At 39.0% G+C, this 16972-nt stretch overlaps 1 protein-coding gene across 1 annotated transcript; it reads left to right on the forward strand.

Annotated features, from left to right (window-relative positions):
- Nucleotides 1-4094: 4094 nt before the first annotated feature.
- Nucleotides 4095-12454, forward strand: LOC143745586 (uncharacterized). The gene is made up of 15 exons (XM_077237705.1): nucleotides 4095-4127; nucleotides 6621-6817; nucleotides 6911-7121; nucleotides 7387-7462; nucleotides 9362-9633; nucleotides 9726-9866; nucleotides 10014-10093; nucleotides 10210-10287; nucleotides 10364-10569; nucleotides 10760-10862; nucleotides 10958-11120; nucleotides 11225-11322; nucleotides 11492-11645; nucleotides 11820-11946; nucleotides 12168-12454. The coding sequence occupies exons 1-15, from the start codon at nucleotides 4095-4097 to the stop codon at nucleotides 12452-12454; spliced, it is 2226 nt and encodes a 741-aa protein (XP_077093820.1).
- The last annotated feature ends 4518 nt before the right edge of the window (nucleotides 12455-16972 follow it).

Below are 16972 nucleotides of genomic sequence, written 5' to 3' on the forward strand. Positions count from 1 at the left end.
ACAATTCAGCACAACACTATAGCTCACTTGCAAAAGCTCATATCTCTCCCAAAACTGTTCACTCATGCTTCAAAACTAAATTCATTTCCCATATAAAGAGTCAGTGCCACAAAAATGGCAAAGATCCTTCTCAATTGCTTTGGCTCATTTCTTGAAACAGACCGGACGTTCTCAACACTCTTGGTGCTTTTGCCAATATAACGTGGATGGTTCGGCACAACACCATGGTTCATCTGCAAAAGCTCATACCTCTCCTAAAACAGTTCACTCATGTGTCAAAACTAAATTTCCTTCTCATTTAAACAGTCAGTGCCCTCAAAATGCTTCGTCCCTTTGGCATTGTGTAAGCACTGCAAGTCAAAATGTTTAGATGTTTTGTCACTATGGCAGAGGACCATTGAAATATCCCTCATGTCCACCTTTCAGTCTTAGCCCAGTCCTTCATTGACAATGGTTACTGTACTGTTTTTTTTGTGCAAACAGAATACAATTGTGTATAAAACTGAAAAAAAGAAATAGGATTTTACAAACATTTATAATACAGAATTTTATTATGTATCATTCACACACACACATAAAGTAACTCCCATACATCAGAGTAAAAAGAAAATGTATACAGCATAATATACTGTAATATAAACACAAACAAAAAACAATGAAAATGATATGCAGCCTACAGTGCTGTAAATAAAGCTGGAGTTTTACAACTAACAGTTCTTCACTGGTCGCTGTCCTCACCCTACCCTCTCCTGGTCACCGTCCTCACCCTCCCTCTCCTGGCCACCGTCCTCACCCTCCTGGCCATCCACACGCTGCTGTCTGTCTGGCCACAGATTCTCGTCCACATCACAGCGTATATTCTCCCTTGCGATGCAACGAGGGAAGAAACGGCGTGCATGTCGGAACCATCCCCTACACTGATCTCCTGTAATATCCTCACACGCAGCATCCATTGCATGGAGTAGAGACCTCTGATCTTGAGCCCGATGCTCATACACTCTCCACCTCCAAGCGGAGAAATACTCCTCAATAGGATTGAGGAAAGGAGAGTAAGGTGGTAGGAACACCATGACCATCCTTGGATGAGTAGTGAACCAGGCCCTGATGAGCGGGCCACGGTGGAAATTCACATTGTCCCATACAATAACATATTGTGGTAGGTGAGGCCCTACGAGACCTCTCTCATTTTCAGGGATCAAATCAAAATGAAGGCGGTCCAAGAAGATGAGGAGCTTCTGTGCGTTGTATGGGCCAAGACTGGGGATGTGAGTGGCCACACCATTCTCAGATATGGCAGCACACATAGTTATATTGCCCCCTCGCTGGCCTGGGACATCCACCGTGGCCCGGTGGCCAATAATATTACGGCCACGTCTTCGGCCCTTCGCCAGGTTGAAGCCAGCTTCATCCACAAACACGAGGATATGATGGGTCTCGTTTCCTTCCAATGCCATTATTCTCTACAATAGCGTAAAAAAGAAAACATCAAATCAGTCATACAGAAGAGTCATACACTACAGTTACAGACAATTACAGGCCACTACTCCAGTGGTTCCAAACCTGGGGTACATGTACCCCAATGGAGAGGTACTACAGGGGTGTTTGACAGAAAGGGGAGGGGGAAAATCATCAATGACTAGACTTACTGAAATGTTACAGTAAAACCCATGATTTAGATTTAGTATTAGATAGATTTACATGGGAGGCACTAATTGCAGCTCTTTGAGCCCTTTTCGTATTGTATGTTATATTCTTCAAAATAAGGATTATAATGATAATTGCATCAAACAGTAAGCTGCCGTTTTTAGGCGAAATGTTGAAGTCGGATAAACCAAATACTTTCATACCTGGATTACCTGGATACACAAATCAGGTAAAGTGGGTACTGAAGCCAAAAAAGTTTGGGAACCACTGCTTAATTGTAAAAAGGTAAAGATGGACAACCAGTAACTGACTTACATGTACATACTGGTACCGCAGCTCTTTCACTCTATCAGAGTTCCTCTCAAATGGTACCCTGTAAATTTGCTTCATTGTCATCTGATGCTTCTTCAATGTCCGGTCTATTGTGGAGATGCTTATGGAGTTGACATTTTGGAATATGGCATTGTCTTGTAGGATTGCAGCACGGATCTGTCTCAATGTGTTGGCATTATTTGCCATCACCATGTTACAGATCTCTTGTTCTTGATGTTCATTGAGAAGTTTTCCTCTGCCACCCGTGCAAGGTTGTCGTCCAATCCTAGACATAGAATTCAAAGGACAACACTTCATTCGTAATGTATACCTTATTCCTTACAGAATGAGTTATCTATGTAATAGTATTGTTGTTTTACTTGCTGTAACTTTACCACAATTCTAATGCATCACTGCACAGTGACAGGAATACAACTGTAAACTGTATCATCAATACTGTAGAAAATAAACTATTCCATAGTTTTTTTTGTCCAATGTTTTTCTTGTCATTTTTAGTAACATAACATTGAGGTAAGATATTACTGTCACACACACATACACACACAAAATGAATAGGTAAATGTCAATGTGTAAATACATATATTTCTTGCTCTATGCACAATGTCCTGTCCTATACAACATATAATTCCGTCACTGCACTCGGCGACCTGCCTCCGCCATTGTGAGACCAAGGTTGATGACATGGTCTATAATTGTTGCCCGAATTTCATTCGGGACAGCATGATGTCTTCGTGCTCCTCTGCCTCTCCCCCCTATTCCACCACCACGCACCCTTACTCCCCCTCCTCCTCTTCCTCTTCCTCCTCTTCCTCCTCTTCCTCCTCGTCCTCCTCCTTCCCCTCTTCGTCCTCCTCCTCGTCCTCCTCCTCCTCCTCCTCCTTCTCCTCCTCCTCTTCCTCTTCCTCCTTCTCCTCCTCCTCCTCCTCCTCCTCCTCCTCGTCCTTCTCCTCCTCCTCCTCCTCCTCCTCCTCCTTCTCCTCCTCGTCCTTCTCCTCCTCCTCTTCCTCCTCTTCCTCATCCTCTTCCTCCTCCTCTTCCTCCTCTTCCTCGAGCAGGCAGTTGCCCTTGTTCATTAACTTGGCCAGGTGCCTCCATGTTCAGAAATTGAACTGGTCCTGCATTGTCAAGCTCTTTACATACATGTTTGGCAGCATTCACAGTCATGGACAGCACCTGTCATGTAACTAAACATACTGTTTGATTGGTCATCTGAGATGTGTGAAACTCCTCCTTCGTTAGTCAAGTTCTAGTTTCACTTGACTGTCAATTGCTGTAATAAATGTATCAAATGTTCCAAAGGATTCATATATGGTATTCATGGTATTATGTTCTTGACTAATTTTGACAATTGAACAGACTATTGTGCATGTGATGACTTATACAATGAAATGACGGTGACACGTTTTGGAGAGAACAACCATTAGACTGAGAATCGACAATCAGTTTAGATCAACAAGATCTATTCAATTGGAAATTGTGCTAAATGTAGGCTACCTGTACTTAATCATTTGCAAAGATGTACTGAGACATTGAGACATGTACTTAGACATTTGCAATTTGATGAAATGAATGAGAAATTCAATTCTGTTGTGAACAATTGCCAAGTGGTTTGGAGGTTTGTCCATGTTGTTTTGAGAGTGTGAAGTATGGAGTCAAAATAATGCCACATAGTTTTGCAAAAGAATAAAGTATCGCAAAAGAAAATAAAGTTTTGCAAAACAAAAATAAAGTATTGAGCAAAGAAAAAATGTTTTACTCACAAAAATAAAGAATGGCAAAGGGGGAAAAAAGTACTGAGAACAAAAAAATATTTTTGCAAACAAAATAAAGAATAGCAAAATAAAAAAAAGTACTGCAAAAAAAAGATATAATTAATTGCAAAATAAATTACAGCTGTAATCCTATTTTATCTCTGCAACATATTTTCCATACTCACACCTAACTAAGTTATTTGCAATGCTGCGTTTCAGTCAAGCGTGTGCTTGCAATACCGGGTTTCCTTTGCGCTTCACTTTTCTCTGCGTGTCTCTTCATGGCGCTGTTTTGACGTGGGGGTGGAGTCTAGAAACCCCGCGAAGCCGCGTCATCAGCAGGAGACGCAGATCGCAACAGTCACCATGGCAGAGCAGAGGGATGCTGGTGGATTCCAGGTATGTACAGTTGATTGTTTCCATTTATTTCACCAACATTAATATATATATATATATATATATATATATATATATATATATATATATATATATATATATATATATATATGTGTGTGTGTGTGTGTGTGTGTGTGTGTTTAAACGCTAAATCCGATTATTATTAACGATTGCTGGTGACGGTCTTTTCATCTCGAGTGCTGTGTGTGCGTGAGTGTTGATGCACAGGTCTACGGGAATGGTGACTTGCCGTGGAGGCCTTATTGTGCCCTTTATTCCCTGCTGTCACGCCACGACTACTTTATCCTGAACTCAGATGCCGCTGACTACTCCGGTCGCTCTTTTTGTCTGTTTTGTTAAATGGTGTAATTGTTGTTGTCTATATAATTAACTGTTATTTGTGGGTTGTTCTTTGAGCTTTTGTAAAGTCTGTTCTTATCTTTAATAAAATGTATTTTTCTGTATCCACGTCTCACGCCGATTAACTGTGAATTAACCTGTGTTGCCTTCATTTTAATTTAGATTCCAGGGTGGCGTAGTTACTAGCTGTCAATCTTCAATCCCTCCATGTCGCCATTCACCACATACATTTCATAACTAATTTAAGACACTGTTATTTTGTTAATTCATTAAATTGTTTGGGTGCGGGATGCACGGGAAACCATTGTGTTTAAACTTAATTTTTCAAAATGGATAATTTCTTGAATTTTCTAAAAAGGACCTTTACGTGTAGCCTATCTTTAAAGTCAATTTTTTGGGAGGAAAAAGCTCAGTATAATGTAATAAGCACAAAAAGACTTCACATATAAAAAAGAAATATGCTAGCCTAAAACAAAAACATTTCAAAAACTGTAAAATGTTAGGATATATAAAAATAAAACATTATTGCCTACATTTAGGCTAGAAGACGCTTTTATCCAAAAAAGGATAGCATTCTTCATAATGTCGGTCATAATACAGGTTAGACAATAATAATACAGGGCTAAGATTATTACAATAGAATAGGCCTACTCTATCATTTCTGGTCATACAGAAAATAAAAAATGCATCATTCGCCACTGCTTTTATATGTGTAAACTCACGATAACAAGAAAACGTTGTGCTTTCGTAAAATAAAAGAAAACAACCAGGCGCGCTTTCATCTCAGTGCTGGATCGCGTCTCAAAAATGAACTGAAACAAAAATATAGCCTATGTAGGCTAAAGCTTGAAATGTCCACTTTTAAACGAACAAATTAGAATCGAAAGCAAATACCGTCTGATAATGTATAGGCCAATCCATATGAATTTCTCTCTAAAGGCGCACCCGCTTTACAGCTGAGATGGAGATATGTTTCCAGCCGATTTTAGAAAACACTAGTTTATTAATAAACAATTAAAATGCCTCGTTATTTTTTCAGACAATTGTATTATTATTAGCCTATAATATATTTTTGGGATTAATATATGAATATAATATAACATAATTATTATATTATAATATGTTATATAATAATTTTGGTAAAAACAATTTTGGGTGGTTTTTTGTGCATTCTCGCGGTTTTGACGAGGTTTTGGGCTGGAAAACCTTGCTGGCATCTGGCAACCCTGGGAGCGCAACAGTTAAAGTCACCATGGAAGAGCAGAGGGATGCTGGTGGATTCCAGGTAATGTTATGTAGTTTTGTTTCCATTTATTTCACCAACATTAATATACTGTATGTGTGTGTGTGTGTGTGTTTTTTAAAGCTAAATCCGATTAGTATTAACGATGATTGCCAAAGTTTAATTGCTTAATTTGTTTAATTTAAGTTTAAAAAAGTTGAATTTGTTTCGAAATCTGATTGTCCCGAAAATTATACTAAAGCAAAATCTTGAGTAGCCTAGTTATTGTCTGATAAAACATTAAAAACGGTCCTCATGGAAGTGCGTAGCTATACCACGAATTTAATTTCTCGTGCTATTTATACTCCAAAAATAGTTTTTCCGTGTAGCCTATATGATACGCTCTTTATGGCGTGCAATACGCACGCACTCCACACCCCTAATCATACAAGAGATTTACGGTGCGTAGAACATTTTTGGCCTATAAATGGCACGAGAAATTAAATTCTTTGATAGGCCTAGATGCGCACTTTAATGAGATCGTGTTGGTCGTCCTGGTCCTGGCGGCCTGGCGTCCGGCGGGGGCTGGCTGCCCATTGGCTGCACTCGCATAGCCGCGGGGGGAGGGCTTAATGGGGCGGGACTTGATATTGCGGGGTGGTTCTGGTAGAGTATTTTAAACAAAATCCTAATATTAAACACCCCAAACAAAAAGATGAACATACAAATGAATGGGGACAGAGTTATGTGAGAATTCTCAGAACTGATGATAAATTTAAAGTTCAATTCATTATCTTTTATTATAGGCTATGATGACATCAGACTACCCCAAAACCGTTGTTTAAACTATGCTCACTGTTAATGTATGATTATTTTGGTAATCTCATGTAATTAATTTGCCATTACATGTTTAGCAGAGAGATAACCCAGATGTTTCGACTGCGGCGCACACTTTGATTAATATTCTGACTCAAAGCCTGGGTCAGATTCAGGCAGCTCAGGGTCAGCAGCAGCCTTCTCTTGGTTTGTACCGCCCGGGTCAGCAGCAGGAGCAACAACAACAGCAGCCTTCTCCTCCTGTTTCTTCAAGAGTAGAGCAGGATATGACCAGGTTATCAGCACCTTCTCCTAACGATTAAACTCTTCTATTTGTTTATCTTTTGCACCTTTAATATTATAAGTAACTGTTTTATTTTTGTTATAGAGCATTTCCTGGGATGTTCAGAAATAAAAATAAAAAGGCTAAACCTCAAATACAAATAAAAGCAACAGCTTGGAAGCCATTTACCTTCCAGATTTACCTATTAAGTAAAACTACTGATTATTCACCCTCGCCTTCCGAAGAGATAGAACTACTCCAGGCAGGCCTGGGCAAGCGTATTTTTACTATTTCTTCTAACTTGGGCCATTATGAAGTAAGTATAATTTCATAGCAGTATTGTAAAACATTTGTACAACTTTGTGTCTATGTGTTTGTAAGGTCATCCAGCCCAAAAATGACAGTGTCATATGTCAAATTTAAATTAATTGCAATCTTATATTAGGATTTGTAATGTTGCGTTTTTATTATGATTCTGAAACAATCCTAATTTAATGTTTCACGTATTTGCATTACTATTTCTGTGTGTACTATTTTTTTACTCTTGTTTGCGAACCCTTGTTCTGTTTTGTTTTCTGTAGTTATCCAAGCTACTTGAAGCTGAGTACCCAAAGATGAGATCACTCGCTGGAGGGTGGCTGCTTTATAAGGCACCAGGTGCACTATATGAAACACCAGAGCAGACACAAGCATGTGAAGAGCCAAACGCAACTGTTTTATCGCAAACTTTACAACTGATATTTGAGTGGTGTTATAGACAGGGTTACAATTACACATTTGTGACCCGTCACAGAAACCAGGGACACAAGTCGGCAGCACAACTTTCGAGCAAAATGAGAAAGAAGAGTTTTTTTTCAAAATTGGTGATTTTCAATTTTTTGGAGAATCTGTTAATTGAAATCACGAAGAAGCCTCTCCATGTTTGAGATAGCAGTATTGGTATATTTAAAAGCTTACATTTTGAGGTTGAAATCGGCTTGTTTTCGGAGATTCTAGCATGCAGTAGGGGCGTGGCGTGTCATTGTCTGTGTGTATTTCCATACTGAATAACCCGGCGCTTTTGCCCCCGCCCTCCAAGTCAACCACATGGCTACTTATTATGCTGTGCTCTGGCCAGCTCTCTCTGATATCAAAATTCAATGAAGATGGATGCCGCAAAGATTGTCGCAGACCAGATGAACCGTCTGGCAGTTACACCGAAAATGTTTTCGCCGCACTTCGTGGGCTCGGGAAACTGAACCGGAGGTATGGGTGCGGCGCGCTCGCCCTCAGTGCTTCAATACGGCGGCTCGGCTCGCTGACAGCGGTGGCTGGCTGTTTCATATGTGACGGAGAATCGAAATAGAGGATGCAGTTAAGACCTTTGCTGCTGCGATGAAGGCCTGCCGTGCGTGTTTCTGAAATGTAAGTTAAGCTTCATTTGCTCTTTAGTCGTTATTTAAGATGCTGAACCTGCTGATGATATAATTAGCTTGCGGAAATTTCATTTGTGTGTGTATACGCACATAAGAAAGTGGTGTAAAGAGATTTGCAACAGTAATTTGAGGAGGTGAAATGTGATTATTTGGAAAATTGCAGAAATGACTGCTTAAAGAAAAATGCCAGCAGGCATTTGCCTCCTACATAAACTTTAATATTGTTGACATTTTGGGCACACGAGCGTTGCGCACTATTTGCGCTATATGTAGGCCTATGGCTTATTGGTCTTTGTTTGTTGTTGTTGGTTTTGCGTTATATGTATATGGCATATTGGTCTTTGTGTGTTGTTGCTGGTTTTGCGTTATACTGTATGTATATGGCATATTGGCCTTTGTGTGTTGTTGCTGGTTTTGCGTTATATGCAGGCTATATGGCATATTGGTCTTTGTGTGTTGTTGCTGGTTTTGCGTTATATGTATATGGCATATTGGTCTTTATGTGTTGTTGCTGGTTTCGCGTTATATGCAGGCTATATGGCATATTGGTCTTTGTGTGTTGTTGCTGGTACGTTGCAAATAGAGGGGCAGCACAATTGTTTTTCGCCTAGTGCGGCAGAAGTGCACTCATTCGAAGTGTAAAAAAAGCTGTAAAGCACATGGAGGAGCTTTACAGGGGGTATGGCTTATCTAAATGAGATGTAAATGAGCCCTATTGTCACCCCCAGCAGCAGAGACAGGTGAGAACTGCACAATCTTTAGCTCGTTTTCTCCTCTTTGAGCTTTTTTAAGTGCCTACTTTAAAATGGCCACAACTTCTCCAAATATTATCAGATTTCCACATGTTACACATCGTTGGAAAGCTTGGATATTACACTCTCAGAATCTATGAATAACTCAAAATGCCCCAGAACCGACTTGTGTCCCTAGTTTCCGTGACTGCTCACATTTTCTCTTTGCATCCCAAAGCTTTCACATTTATACATACTATATTAGAAGTTATTATTTTATAATATTGCACAGGGAAGTGATCGAGTATGGGTAGAACTCAGGCTCTGGTCATTACTAATTACTTACTTTACAGATATAAGCTATACTGTAAGGGACCATTAATACTTGTAATGTGTATTTGAATTGGCAGGTGGCAGTGGAAGGAGGAGGCTTATGGTTGTCCCTCCAGACTCAGAGGGCTATACTGGCAGTCTTGTAAAAATGGCAACAACCACTGGACGAACAGCACTCTACATGGTCCCTCTTCAAGGTGAATTATGTCTTGATCCTCTTCCATACTCAGCAGAGGAGTTTTCAAAGATGCCAAAGGTAGAGTGTCGGACATGTAAAACTGCAATGCCATTGCAAGTTTTATACATGCATGTCCAGTCCTGTGGTGGCACACAATCCGCTGATGATGAGGTATGTTAGTTATACAATAGCGCACAATTACAACTGTCTACATTTCATTTAACTTTGGTATTAGGCAGCATATATACCCAGTTTTATTTCAGATTACTGATGATGACGATGAACTAAAAATAGTTGCTGTGACAGCCAGTACTGTGACCACTGCCACCTCAGCTTTAAGTTCTAGCCTTACACCTACTTCTCCTCTGCGACCCTGTTCTCCGACACCCACCACAAGTTATGAGGTGACATGTATCTCTATTGTTAAAAGTTATCAAATATTTGTAAATATATTTCTACTGTATGTGCTGTAAATTATAAGAGATGTGTTTAAGTACCAGTTTTTACTTGCCATGTCATATTTCATCATTTGTCTTTTCTTGATGTTGTAGGATGAGGGACAGTGTCCCATTTGTTCAGAGATTTTTACACACAGACAGTTGCCCATTCATGCTAGTTTATGTGGCGATAGGTAATATTTTATGATTTCTAAAAGTATTTAATTGCTAACCATTTTTATGATGTTTTAGAGTACAAACAAGTTAAGTGTAGTGAGACCTAGAATATAACCTTTGGTTAAATTCTTAGTGTATCACAGACGTTTGATGTGGACAGTCCTATGTGTGGCACACCTGAACACCACAACCAAAGCCCAGACATCAAATGGTAGAGTACTTTTAATCAAGACAGGTAAACAAACTTAAGAATATACAATTTGACTCATCTGTTTTTCATTGCACAGTCCAGATGATGTACTGAGGTTGTTGGCAAGTAGGGTAGATGACAGCAAGAATTTCACCATCTGCGTGTCTCGCACAGACTTCTTTCAAAGAGCCATGGTTCAGTGGCAGCGGCAAAAGAAAGGGACCCCTGGCAACATTTTACGTGTAACGTTTTTGGGGGAAGCAGGTGTTGATTCCGGTGCCATTAGAAAGGAATTTCTTACAGGCAAGTCAGTTTCTTTATTAGGATGTTTGTATTCATGGAACATTTTTTAAAATTACATATTTGTGACTAGTTTTTTTATTTTTATTGACTGATTTTCTGTTCTTGCTCTTACCCTTTTAATTGTATTGAAGTGAATAAAATGCTTTTTGTTTATATGTAGTTCCTACAAAATGTGTACATGCATTTATAGATTTGATTGGTGAGATTGAGAAACATCTCTTTGAGCATGGAGGACACCAGAGTGGGAAGAGCCCCATCTACTCCTTAAGTGATCTGGAGAAGGGATTTTTCAGGTTAGAAATGTTTTATTCACTATTTTACTTTTTGTATTTACGTGTTGTGTTCTAACAGGCTTGATCTTTGTGTATGTTTGTGCTTTCTCTTTCAGGACTGCAGGAGAGGTGTTTTCAGTTAGTCTGGCTCAGGGTGGACCAGCCCCCCGTTTCTTGAGACAGTGGTGCTTTGATTATCTCTCGGCAGGAGATTTGGATGAAGTGAATCTCACTAAAGATGATGTGGATGACTCTGAACTTTTTGAATTGATTCAAAAGGTAGAACAAAAAAATTAATCAAAGGCTTAAATTTTTCTTATTGTGCCTGCACAACAACCCCACATTTGTTTTAAATATATATGAAAGATTACATTTCATTTCAGGTGGAAGAAGGAACTGATCTCTCTGCATGGACGGATGTTATAATTAGTTGTGGTTTCACTGGGATCATTAAACCGGAGAACAAAGGTGCCATAATAAGGTAAGAAAAAGTAAAAGTGATTCAAACATGTATCAGACCACACATTTTTCAGCCAACGGTGCAACATCTACAGTTTTAATTTACACTCGCAGGCTCTTTCAATTGTGGATACATTGGTTGATATAAAAAAATACAACCAGGTATTCCTAAAAATGTATGTGTATTTCAGATCTATTGTGCTGCATGCAACCCTGCGTCTGATCCCTTTGCTGAAGCAACTCAGAAAAGGTCTCCAAGTGTACAATTTTGTGGACATCCTGGAAGAGCATTTTGGATTGTGCCAACATTTCTTCGTCCCCAGTGCGGTGGACGATGACAATGAGGTATCACTCATAGAAGAAAAAATAATTTAAAAATTAATTGATGTTTAATCTATATCCCTTTATCAATTTTTCTTCATTTCACATAAACAATTTTGATATAAAATACAAGAGATAAGCATTTTTATCAATTGTGCCCTCCGTTCCTGAAAATGAATATCAGTTGTCATCCCACAGGCTGATGCAGACTCTATCATGTTGAACATTCTTCCTTCACTATCAGAGAAGGGAACAATACGAGAGACCCGTGAAACAGCCATCATCAACTTCCTGCAAGATTTTCTTCAGGAAATTGAAAGTGACGGTATGTTTGACATGACTTCAAGTTTCTAATGCAGTGCAGATGCTTTAAGAAAATACAAATCTTGTCTGAAAATCTGTGACATCACAGTGAGCAATAGACATAAGTGTCATATAAACTTTTTACACTACCCCTTGATTTTTGGTGATTTAATTGAAAATGTTTATGGTCAGCAATATTGTAGAACCACTTTTGATTGAGTTAACATGCTCTTTTGCTTGCAGACCCTGACAGAGACACCCTGCCCTTAACTGTCCCCCGTGTAATGAAATGGCTTACTGGCCAGGGACACAAGCCACTGCTTATGTCAGAACGGCAAGAATTTAAAATCGCTTTGCATTTTGATCATGATTGTCATCAGAGAATGCCTGCACACCGAATCTGCTACCCAGTGGTAAGTGCCTGTGCCAGAAAAATTACCTTTCCCACAGCACACATGGATGACTACAGTTCATTCAAGGAAATCATGCTGCAGGCTATTAACTCTGATTTTGGATTCAACAGAGTGTAAATTTATAAGGATACAATTCCATAATAAAGGGTTAGTTCACCCAAAAATGAAAATTCTGTCAGTAATTACTCGCCCTCAGAATTTTCATTTTTGTGCGAACTAACCCTTTAAATCTAGCTATTAATCATAAATATCTTAAATGTAGCTGTATTGCTCCTGTGTACATGTCCAGGACATAGAATACTGCTATATGCTGTAAAATGTTATTATTGTACACCTAACAACAGAAAGAAAACAGGCAAAGACTATTTTGTTAATCAATTTTATTTATTTTTCTTATTCTGATTCCATAAATACATTTCCTGCATATAGTGATTTTTAGAATCTTGAAATGAATTGTTAAATGTTCTTACTGTTCTGTTTAATAAAATAGTTAAGTTAAGTTAGGTTTTCTTTCTAATAAAGGTTTATCAAAAGTTTCATTTGTACAGTATCTGGTTTTATTCTGAATACATTGCATTGGCATTTAAGAATGAAGGATCACAAAATGTAATGCCGCTAAATATTTGTCCCTGCCATAGTATTGAGATTGTGATGTTGGGTCAGCAACAGCTTGCAGCTGGGCCTTCAGTTCCTCCGTTATTGTGCAATCAACTGGAGGAACTACAATTCCTCCGGATGGCTGGTCAGGGATTCTGGCTGTGTCCCAGTCAGAGTCTTCATCTTGAGCATTCTGTGAAAAATGTATAATAGTTTATGGACATGGTATATTTTATTGCTGCAATACATTAGGCAAAAATGTTAATGCATGTTGTGGCACAGAACTTATTCTGTCAAATTATAGACAATACCTCAGATTGTGGAGGATCAACAGGTTTTTGAATAAGCCCAATTTCCCACATTTGGTTTGGGGTTCGATTGCCCTCTGTGCGGAGAGGATGGTTATTCCATCCACAAGTGAAGGAATCAAGGCTGGCCTGGAGGCCTGGCAGGAACACATAATGACAACAAAACATGTGGAGGCTGTTGGCTGGATCAAGTAACCCTTCCTCCTCGAGAGTGTGTAAAACATCATAGAAGATGTTGGTTACAGCCATCCATATGTCACGCCAAAGGCGTTCAATACTGAGAAATGCATACAAAATATTAATTTGATTAGCAGCACCTTATTGCTTAAATGTTGAGTACACCGTTACCCTTAAAAATAGAATGCTCATATTTAGCTCAGGGTATGACTATTGAATTAATCTTCATGTTTACCGCTGGTTATGCACGCTTTTTCCTGAGATGAAACTTCCCCTCCCACAGCCTCGCACAGAAAACATGCACCTAGCGATCTCTACATTTTCGACTCCTTGGTCTCCTCGAACTCTAAATGCAGAAATTATTAAAAAGAGCAAAGCTGTTTTAGAAAAGAACAACAGTCTAATAAGCAAAATCAGTGCCCCTATGCTTGCCATGTTTGTAAAGACAAACAGCAGGGATACATTTTATTGCATGTAATGCTTTTTAACTGTTTACAGGAAAATATGGAAGTATGGAAAAGAAAAATAACCCTCATGAAGTACCATATATATATATATATATATATATATATATATATATATATATATATATATATATATATATATATATATATATAATGATTTTCTTCCCTTATATAGGCAGGACCAAATCCTCAATCCTATTTACTATTTTTTACACAAGATGGACAAACAAAATACTATTTTTGTCATTATTTAACAAACATCCCCTCCAATCAGACACACCTGATTCTACTCATTAACTCATCAATAGAGACCACAAGATTGGGTGTGTCTGATAAGGGAAACACCCAAAATGTGCAGTAGGGGAAAGGAGGTTCCCCACACATTATAGGGAAGCATAACACAGCTTTATGTGAAGTATGTTTAATAGAGGAGACAGTAGAACATGTATTGAAGAAATGTAAGGTTTATAATAAAGAAAGGAGGATTCTTAAGGAAGAATTGCAAGCAGTAGGGTGCCAGGAATTCATTATAACCAAATTATTAAATGATGGTCCAAATTCAGGAAAACAAATAAATGCAATCATGAGATTTATTAAGAATAGTGGGTTATATAATAGGATATAGGAGTTTTTAGTTAATTCTTTTCACACTCCATCACAGTATGTGGCGGTATGCACCTTTTAAGTTGGTTCGCAACCTGCCATAAAACCAAAAGAAGAAGAAGGAGGTTCCCCAGGACAGGTTGAGAAGCACTGATCTATTCAAACAAAAAAATGCTGGAAAATGAAAAATATTTTACCTTAACGGAAAACCCATGTCTCTGTCCTGACTGATGGAAAAAACCAACGGCAGTCGATGCTTTGTTATCTGTAGCAGCTCCAAGGAACATGATCTGAGGTAAATTATCAAATGTTATGTTTATGTAAGGGGTGCAGAAATCAGTTCCTGGAGGGCCACAGACATATCTGCAGAGTTGGTACCTGGTAACCGCTAATGTTTATTCAACTGGCCCCTGTAGTTTTCAAATAAGCCTGAATAACTTGATTGGCTGGATAAGATACGTTTAATTAGAGTTGAAGCTAAACTGCAGGGCTGTGGCCCTCCAGGAACTGAGCCATACACCTTGATCTATGTATTCCATTATTCATTTAATGTGTACTTTTAAAGGCAAACAATACATTAGTTAAGAGATAAATAAATAAAAAGACCTTTCTGGAGTACCCATCAATGGCACCGAATATCACAAGGCCATATCTGGAAAAATATTATATATATATATATATATATATATATATATTAGGGATGGGCATTCGATTAAATTTTCTTAGTCGATCGTCGGGAGAATTAACGATCGACTATCGATTAATCATTAATATTTTTATATTCAAATTCATTATTTATTTTTATATTATATACTTTTTATAAATTAAAAATGCAATGAAAATACAACAATACAGCGCGTTTTTCCTCGATTAGGTCTTTATTACAAGATGATCAACTTGTGGCAGTAAAACTGGACGTTCGGTTAGGCTAAACTTGAAGATATATGCGCTGCGGTGCTCGAAAGCAACGGAACCTGCAGCTGCGAGTTTGCGTTCTTAAACAGAGACCCTCGTTTGTTCCAAAATAATAAATAATAAAAAAAATCATGTTAAACAATAACTTAACCAAAAACATAATAATACTTAGATCTGACAGGTTTTGTCAAAATGTAACTCAAAACTATCCAAGAACGGAGTCGAGAAAGAGGGTGAGAGAGATTAGCCTACCTACTGTAACAATCAATTAGGCTAGGCTACTTAACAAAGCCTCATAAAAAATAACTAGTAACTCACATACAACTTCTACACCAGTCTACTGATTTTTGTTGAGAAAGATAAGCATGTTGATGACATGATCTGAGGTCAGACGCGACCGCAACCTGACCGTCAAGCCTCGTTTACACTTTCGCCTGGCTCTGCAGCGCGAGTCTCCACAGATTGCGCACGCACCTCCCCAAACAGACGAGGCGTTTATACTCGACGCGCTCGCCTGTGAAACACCGAATACCGCAATGACGTCATTTTTGCCGCGCTCACCTTCGCGCTCGTGCGGACGCGTCGAGTGTAAACAAGGCTTCAGTCCAGCCGCTGAAAACACCCGCTCTGAGGGTACTGACGTTGCCGGGATGCACAGGTACCTCCGCGCTAACTTGACCAGCCCGGGGAGCACGTTCACTTTCCACTCACACTACGCAACGCAGCAGCATTAGTTTAATGATAATCGATAACAAATTAACGTGATCGACGAAATTCTTAATGATCAATAATCGATCGTCGATTAATCATGCCCATCCCTAATATATATATATATATATATATATGCGCATGCTGTAACTAAGGATTTTGCACAGCACCAAAATCGTCTCATCAATGATTTGCAACCTTACAATTCAATTAATTGCTAAATGTATGAATCTGACCTTATGAGCTTGTGATTGGTGTCTATGTGAACAAGATGCAGTGGGCCCTGGACAGAATAAGTCCTTCTGACGACACATCTCAACTGCGTCATTCTTGCAAGTATTCCAGCAGAGTCCACTCGATGCATGGAATCCCACACCCTTGTCCATGGCACACGGTGACCCAGTGCTTGCAACTGTCCTTTCATCATTCGGTGGCCTAGGTGTGGACTATCGGCCTTTACTGAACTGACAAGGTTGTCAAGTTCCTCATCTGAGATCTTTGTATATGTGTCTCTTATAGATATGCTAAACTCATTGAGACGGCGATTAATAGTCCTTGTTGACACACCAAGAAGCTGGGCAATACATGGAACAGACAGCTGCATACTCACAAGATTCTGAAGATGCTCTCTGGAAATAAGAAACTTTGGGGGTCCCTTCGCTCCAAATTGCACTTCAGGGGCAGTTATTTGTACACTGTTGTTTTCCACTTGCCTGTCCACTGTGTTTTTTAAGTTGGATAGTTCATTAAGGAGTCCGACTGGTATTGTAATTTGATTATGGATGGATGAAATGAAAAGTAGTTCGTGACTGCATATAAACTGCAAGTAATCTAAGTCCAGCGGCTGGCGACTCACTGCACAC

Source organism: Siphateles boraxobius, unplaced genomic scaffold, assembly GCF_051911475.1.
Source record: "Siphateles boraxobius isolate OS27281-9 unplaced genomic scaffold, OSU_SipBor_1 207, whole genome shotgun sequence".
Classification (NCBI taxonomy): Eukaryota; Metazoa; Chordata; class Actinopteri; order Cypriniformes; family Leuciscidae; genus Siphateles; species Siphateles boraxobius.